The 8,564-nt window shown below is 37.3% G+C and overlaps 1 protein-coding gene across 2 annotated transcripts in view; it reads left to right on the forward strand.

Moving 5' to 3' along the window:
• LOC124798690 (guanine nucleotide exchange factor subunit Rich) overlaps positions 1–4,268 on the forward strand; it is a 305,412-nt gene extending 301,144 nt beyond the window's left edge. For both annotated transcript variants that reach the window (XM_047262195.1, XM_047262196.1), the window contains one exon: positions 2,089–4,268. In XM_047262195.1, coding sequence (XP_047118151.1) covers positions 2,089–2,545 — 457 coding nt within the window. In that variant the 3' untranslated portion in view covers positions 2,546–4,268. The remainder of the gene's footprint in view (positions 1–2,088) is intronic.
• The last annotated feature ends 4,296 nt before the right edge of the window (positions 4,269–8,564 follow it).

Below are 8,564 nucleotides of genomic sequence, written 5' to 3' on the forward strand. Positions count from 1 at the left end.
GGTAGACTTCAGTTTATTGGTGGAATACTGGGGAAGTGCAATCAGTCTACAAAGGAGATTGCTTACAAATCATTTATGCAACCAATTCTAGAATATTGTACAAAGGTGTGAGACCCGTAGCAGGTAGATCTAACGGGGGATATTGAACATATACATAGAAGGGCAGCACGAATTGTCACAGGTTGTTTAATCCATGCCAGAGTGTCACCGAGATACAGAAGGTAATGAACCGGATGACTCTTGAAGTTAAACATAAACTATCCCGAAAAAATCTGTTAAAGTTTCAGGGACCAGCTTTAAATTATTACCCTAGGAATATACTACAACTTTCTATGTATCATTCACAGAGGGATTGTGAGACAAGATTAGAATAATTACTGCACACACAGGGGCATTCAAACACTCATTCTTCTGGCACTCCATACATGAACAGAACAGGGAGAGACCCTGCCACGCAGCTCATGGTGGTTTACAGAATAAAGATGTAGATCTAGAGTAGATGTGTGAAATTAAGAATGATATTGGATACATTGCTGAGAATGCTCTTCATATTAAAATAAAATCATGGCAGCGTTTGAGTGGTATGACAAGATCAGGATGAATCATTCCTTGGAACATGTTAATGCAAGGCTTGTGAAATCACTCACCTGATTCATATATTTCCACATTGATGTGACTGATTTATCAGCACTCAGTTGGTTGTGTCACATGTAGTGTGGACTGCATCTGCACGCTTCTAGGAAGCGGTTACTTGCAAGCCCTATTACTGGAGGCATTAAGTTTGACCATTGGAGTATCTTTCCAATCCTAGAGGTTTCTACTGTTTCCCTTAGCCCTTTTTAGCCTTAACCCTTCAACTGCTCTGGACGTGTTAACACGCGATCATTTGTACCTGTCCCTTTGTGCTCTGAACGTGTTTACATGCACCACCAGTCCTTCTACCTGGTACTCTGAATGTGTCTGCCTCGGTTTCAGCTGGTTTCCATCTCTCTCACAGCCTGTCAGACAATCCTGTGCTGTTCTGCTCTTCTTGTGGTGGAATCCTACTGGAAGGACCCAAGTCTATGCTTCTTGCCATACTGTTGATCTAAAACAACTCGTCATAACTAGTTTTGCAGTCACTAATCTACAGCCAGCTATCAGTGCAGACTGTTGGGGTGGTGCTCGCATCTCTCTCATTCAAACGATTCGACCTTCCTCTAAGTCCAGATGATGCCAGTAAGCTGCACATGTGTGTCCTCTGGGCTGTATTTCAATCTCTCGCCTGAATAATTCCAGTAACATTACACACGTCCGATAGCCATCTTGTACTCACACCATTTTTCATCTGTAGGAATGGCCATTTTCTGTACTGAAAATAAGCCTGCATAAGGATAAAATTTTAAACATCATCTCTCACGGGCATGGAAACATTGGAGTATTGTGTTGGTAGCATTTAGTCATGGTTTGCCTGATGATATAACACTTTCCATTTTCATCAATATAGAAACTCACATGGGTTCCTTCAGGTAATAAGGCCTTGTTCAGTTTTAATGATTCCAACTGTTTTGACACTAATATCATCCACCTTAAGAGCCTCCATGAAGGATTCTCTGCATAAACAGAAAACCAGCAAAGATGAAAAATTGTTCTGTTGATGATTAAATTACCTTGCTGCTATCATTCCATCCTGCTATGCACACACACAGATAAGTGGCACAGTATTGGAATGAGTTTTTTCTAATGCCGTTTCTGTTGTACTTCCTAACTATTCTATATTTATTGGATTTTTTTCTCCATTAAGCTTACAACAACAACATATTACATAACTTTGAATGTATTTAATAATTTAAAATTGAATAACTCATTAGTTTTTTAAAATTTTGATTTATAGCAAATACGTTATGTATTGGAGTAATGAATTTTGTATCATGAAAACCGTGTTGTTGTTGGATAATATAATATGCAAAGTTAATATCATAAATGTATTCCTTTTATAATGGTTTATTGTGTATGTTACCTTGCATATAATGTTGATCTTGATGACTAGTATTTTTAAACAGTTGCTATTCTCTCTATTTGTTTAATGAAATACTTTTTTCCTGACAGCCTTGGTTATAGGCCTTTCCTGTTAGCTGTGCAGAACCAAGTTCCAGTATTAAGTAAAATCTTGAGCAGCAAACAACAGTATCTGCAACAACAGAAAATATTACAGCAACAGCAACAACAGCAGCAACATCTTCAGCAGCAACTTCAGCAGAATCCAAGTTCACCCCAATTACTGCCAGCTGTTGCACCTCATTCTAGAAGGGCAAGTTCTAACGTAGATGTCAGCAGCCATCACAGTAGTGGTCAACAAGCAAGAACCTCCCATTCAAGCAGTTCAGGGGGATTCCATGATACGTTAAGAAATGAATTGCACCGTTCAGAGAGGACTCGTGAAAGAAATTTACATTCCGTCTTTGATGCAAGAGAAGCTACTGATGCAGAAAATGAAATACAAGAAACTGATTCCATAGAAGACGGGAAAGAAGAATCTGAGCGATCTGTCTGCACTGTGTCATAGTCCTGGTTGTATTAACATTGTAAAACAAAACACAGTTAGTGAAAGAATGTGTGCTCTATTTGTTTAGTGCTGGTGTGCTGTTTTTTGTACAATGTGCAGTGAAATTATCATGTGACGAGTTGGTGTATGGACTTAAAAATTGTATATAACAAGTTATTTTTTTAAGAAAATGAAAACTTTAAATGATTAACAGCATCTCTTTTACAGCTGTTTTTAAGCAATAATACTTATTGAATTACCATAACTGATTCCTTAACAGGTAGCTATAACATGTAAAACACCATAGTAGTCAAATGTAAAACTATGAATACTTATTTTCTTTTTTCCCTGATGGTGTTGCACATATTCTTTGAGATTAGCAGGCATCAGTTTTACAGTTTCACTTTGCCAGTTGTAATATAAACACTGAATATATATTTGGTAACTTACCATCTTGCTCAGTGACTCTGTGCCTTATCTACATTGGTTTCAATGTGATTACTCTCCAGGAATTATAACAGTATACTTCAGTGCATACTGATTATAATGAGGCTTCTGCATTTTGTTCCTAATCATCCAGAGGTTTGAGTGTAAATACAGTCACACAGTTTGTGGAAATGGAATAAAGACTGTATATTCTCAGCTACTTTTTTATCTTGAAGAGCATGGCATACTTCAACATTTTCTTAATATTTGAATTTTTTCTGCAGGATGTGATTCATCAATACACTGCTCAGAAGAATTAGGGGGCATGACTTTGGGCATCTGCCATACTCCATTGCGCAATAATTGATGATTGGATATGTTACCAAATTCTATTATCTTTCACAAAGGAACTACACAACAAAACATCATTACATCCTCGATCATTTACATAAAGAGAACTGAAAAGTCTGACTCGTGTCAAAAACAAAGTGAAAACAGTCCTTCATCTCATTGTTCTGGGGGTTTTTCATTGGACCTAGTGCTTCGATAACAAGTATGGCGTGTGTGAGCATTTATCACTGCCCGACACGTGGCATGCTTCATATATGTCTGTGGAGGTGACACTGTAGTATCCTATCCCATTCTTCAATGACAGCACATGAGAGTTTTTGGAGAGTCTGTTGTGGAACAGGACAACGATTAACACTTCTGTCAAGCATGTTCCACATAAGCACAATGCAGCTTAGGTTGGGACTCACTGCGGGCCATTCCATTACTTCATCGTCCAGGCTTCGCAAAGACATCCCTGCTGACATCCACCACATAGGCCTTGGCATTAGTAGGATTTCCGGGTTAACACACATGCAGTGCCCACCACTTGCTCGAAAAGGATCTGTTCAGTGTACTCCATGGCAGTAAGGTGACTATGGACGATGACGAGATTCATATGATCCGTGTGGCTGATTACACTGAAGCCTCCCCACAACATAACAGAGCATAACATCTGGCACACACTGCCCGTCTTGTCTGTGAACATGAACACAGCCATCACCTTGTGTCATAGGATATCTGGACTCATCTGTGACTGACACATTTCACCAGTAGTGGTGTTGCCACTTAACATGGGAAAAACAGAAATGAAGGCAAGCTCCAAGATGCAGTCATGTAAAGTGGAGTACTCAAGCAGAATGTCTGTACCATAAGGTCCTTTCTCTTAACATGTTAGTTAATAGTCTGATCAGACATAGTGGCTCTTCTGAGATCATCTTGCAATGCCCTGATGGTATCCGTACAGTGCCGTAACTCAGAGATGGCCAGATATCGTAACTCAGAGATGGCCAGATATCGTTCTTCACGTGGTGTTACGCACTATGGACGATGACGAGATTCATATGATCCGTGTGGCTGATTACACTGAAGCCTCCCCACAACATAACAGAGCATAACATCTGGCACACACTGCCCGTCTTGTCTGTGAACATGAACACAGCCATCACCTTGTGTCATAGGATATCTGGACTCATCTGTGACTGACACATTTCACCAGTAGTGGTGTTGCCACTTAACATGGGAAAAACAGAAATGAAGGCAAGCTCCAAGATGCAGTCATGTAAAGTGGAGTACTCAAGCAGAATGTCTGTACCATAAGGTCCTTTCTCTTAACATGTTAGTTAATAGTCTGATCAGACATAGTGGCTCTTCTGAGATCATCTTGCAATGCCCTGATGGTATCCGTACAGTGCCGTAACTCAGAGATGGCCAGATATCGTAACTCAGAGATGGCCAGATATCGTTCTTCACGTGGTGTTACGCAACCTTGTGGAACTCGCCTTGGGTACTGACCTGTCTCCCTGTAGCATGTCCATAATCAATGGATGACACATGGAAAGGTATTGGCATTTGCAGCGACATGACCAAAAGTCTATCTTTTTTGGGTCAAACAGACTGCCCTTCCAACTTGCACTGCTTTAAGATGTTGCATTGCATGTCCTTTTTTGAATAAAATGAGATCTGCCGTCTGTATTACCTCACTAGAAAACACTGGGACACCAGTACTCGCTTCATTCTGAGGGGTCACCTGGCACTGTAATGCATAACACAACCAATAGATGGCAATGATTTTAATTCTTGCGTACATTGAAAGCAAAGATTTTAAACCGTGCAATGAGACCACAGGTACCCTTTGCAGCAAAAACTGGACATTGATACATGTGTTCCCCTAATTCTGTTGAGCAGTGTATATAGAATATTCATGGCCCTTGTTTTCAATCTAGTGGTATCCTTTGCTGTTGCTACATATACATATGTAGTCACCAGTAGCTGTAATTTCTGTAGGGAATAAGTGATTGACTAATGTATCTGAAGCTGTTCACTGAATATATGTTAGTGTTTTCATTGCTGTCACTGTAATTTATTGAACTGTGTTTTATTTCCACTTTTACATGTGATGTTAATTTCTCATTGAGGACTGGCTTCAGCATATTACATGATGCTGAATGGAATTTTTTAAAACAAAACTGTACTTGACTTTGCTATTTCTCAATCTGTGATGGCATTACTTTCAACAGTCTTAATTCTAAGTACCTGTGTTGTAGCATCTGGCAGTTACCAAATATTGTTAGCCATGAACATTTAAGAAAGCTCTCCATCAAGGGAATACTGAGCAAATCATAATTTTAATGAGCACTAAAACACACAACTTGTTTCACAATCTCAATGAAGTATGGTATAAAAACATTTAATTGTCTATGCTGTAAATATGAATTTTGTTACTTTAATTTGTTTTGTTTAACATAGAACCTTATGATTTCAAGAAGTACAGTTTGAGAACTGCTGCTTCAGAATATGTTCTGCTTGAAAGTAAATGATCTCATTTTGTTGAGCCATTAAAATCTTCATAGCCTTTTCAAAATGAAAATATTATATTCATCTTGCTCTGCTCCATTCATGTGTAGCATCAGGTCTTTGTGTTTGCTGACAGGTCAGGCAAGAATTCTGACAAAGAAAGGTGGTCATAACTCATTTCCATGGAATTGCGCAAATTCTCACATTGCTGTTAATTTCATATGGGGTAAATATGCTATTCCTCTTTTGACAATATAAAAAGCATTAACTTTAGTTACAGCAATAGTGTATTCCCTGCCTGACAATTTTGAATGTATGTGGTATAAATATAACTGTAAAAAATATCTATGTTAAATGTGGTGCAAGCTGTGTTTTAAAGAGGTGACAGATGTTGGAATTTGGTTAACATTTCAATGATAGTTTTCTGGCATTTTGATATAACTTGTAAAAATTACTGTTGCTCATCTGGAAATATGACAGCTTTCATTCACTAATTGTCTTATCCCTTTGTTACAATTTAACAGCAAATTAATTTCATATCAAAAATAGTATCACATAATTATAAAGTATTTTACCAGATCTGTACCAGACTTCTTGCAAACATTGTACCAGCTGTCAACTGCTACTCCAGGGTACACTCTACTTATAATTGGAATGTTTTTTAATTTTAGTAAATGACCACACTATCATGTCCGACTGAGGTGAAATATAACACTAGCAAACCAGTATGTTGTATCTGATTCCATAACAGTATCTCTCACGTTAAAGAAGCTTGTAGCACTTTGAGTATTTTGAGAAGTATATATTTCTCTTCACTTTGGGTGTGGTTTCAACTTAAATCACAGTTCCTTAACGTATTGCATATGCCAGAATTAAAATTTTCCTAATAATCCTCATCCTGCTGTGTTCAGCTTTTATCTGCCTCCCTGTTCTTCTTTAGTAAAGTTGTATCATAACTCTTTGTTAGGGGTAGCATAATTATCTTTACAGTGTTCCTTAGATGATATCAATTAAGCCACTTATGTAACTAAAATATTAATGAATTGCCCCACTAAAAGTTTCTAATGGCAATGATGTAGATGTAGAGGTAGTCCACTAACAATTTTCTTCTCTTCTCTAGAATCACCTGAACTTGTGGCATCTGCGAACTACTTTTTAATATAGTCATGCTTCATAAATGTTTCAGAGTATGGGAAACTTACAATCAACATTGCATTTTGTGTCAAGACTTCCTAAGCTGTTTCTTAAACAGTATTTTCATTTTTACTAAGTAGATTGTCTGTACAAAACTGGAGTATTGTTACACTAAAAATATTGCTTCCTTGAATTCCATAATTAGTTGTAATGGCTGGCATATTTTGTAATAGCCTGACTAAAAGGTTTTGTAATACCCTAGTTGCTCCTTATTTGTTGCTGCGCCCAAATCTCTTCTTTTAGACAGACTACTTCCTTTTGGTATGCTATCTTTTTATTTAAATCATACTCACTGTGCATGAACATAAACTTAGTGAATTAAAAAGTCAAATTGGTTCCAAAGTGGGTTGTTTGTGTGCAATCAAGAACCTTCATCTAATAGTACTCATTATTCATGTGTAATGGTTAGTAGTTCTGAATGTTCCAGTGCATTCTAAGAAATGTCTTATGTTTACCATCTTTTTTCCTCTAAGTCAAAGTTTAATGGTAGATGTTCCAATTCCAATCCAGACTTCTGCCGTAGTTCACTACTCCAGACTGCACTGTGGGTGGTTTTTTTTTTTTGACAGACCATAACATAACATGCCCCCTTGCTTATAACTGAAAGCTCTAAAATTACTCTGAAAAATATGAGTCAGACTTTGTATGTGACAGCTCCCACCAGATTTGTTCCATTTGTAGATTTAGTCTCCATACTTCCAATAGACATGTTAGAAATAATGATTATTTATTGGAGTGATGTACAATTAGCATATTGCTGCCCTTCCATTTATTTTAGTCATCATACTTATGTGAATCATGATTTTTCTTGATACTGTGGGGGTTAATTGTGGACACCCTAAGATTTTTGGTCACTTAAGCTTTTGTTTGTAATTTAAGTTTTTATAAAACCAAATGTCAGTATGAATACTGCAGTTCTTTCTTAGTCATGATCCTATTAGAGGCAGTATGTTCAAACCTTTGTGCCATCTTGGAAATGACTTACTTAGCCAATTGTTAGGGACATACATGAACCCCAAACCATGGTTAAATTTGGTTTTTCCACATGCACAAACTATTGCCAAAGATGAAAGAAATAATAGGTGACACAAAAAAATCCTTGCACCATGTGAGGTTTCTCATTTCCATTCATGAAAACGTATATATGCCAGTTGGTTCTCTAGCATTTGAGTTTCTTTCATATCTTATCTAAAACTGAAGAAAAATTCCTGATCTTGTTGTCAGTGGTTTCTGACAGTCATGATGACAGCTTTTTGTCTTGCATATATTTAAATTATTTAATATTTTATCAATCACAGTTTGCTACACAGATAAAGGTGCACCTTGGTTTAAAATTGCTTTATTGAGATTATTTGCCTGTAATTAAAACATTATTTATGCAGTTTGTCCCCACCCCACACTACCTTGCCATACCCTGCCTTACAAAATTTTGTAAGACTGGTCCACCCTTCTGTTGAAACTCGTCAGTAAGTTGTGGTGATAATTTAATTTATAATAAATGTGGACAAAATGTCAGCATTTGGTGTTATGCAGTACCAGGTAGAGTGATTTCCATTTTCTTTGTAAAATGAAAGAG

This window comes from Schistocerca piceifrons, chromosome 5 (assembly GCF_021461385.2).
Source record: "Schistocerca piceifrons isolate TAMUIC-IGC-003096 chromosome 5, iqSchPice1.1, whole genome shotgun sequence".
NCBI classification, from domain to species: Eukaryota; Metazoa; Arthropoda; class Insecta; order Orthoptera; family Acrididae; genus Schistocerca; species Schistocerca piceifrons.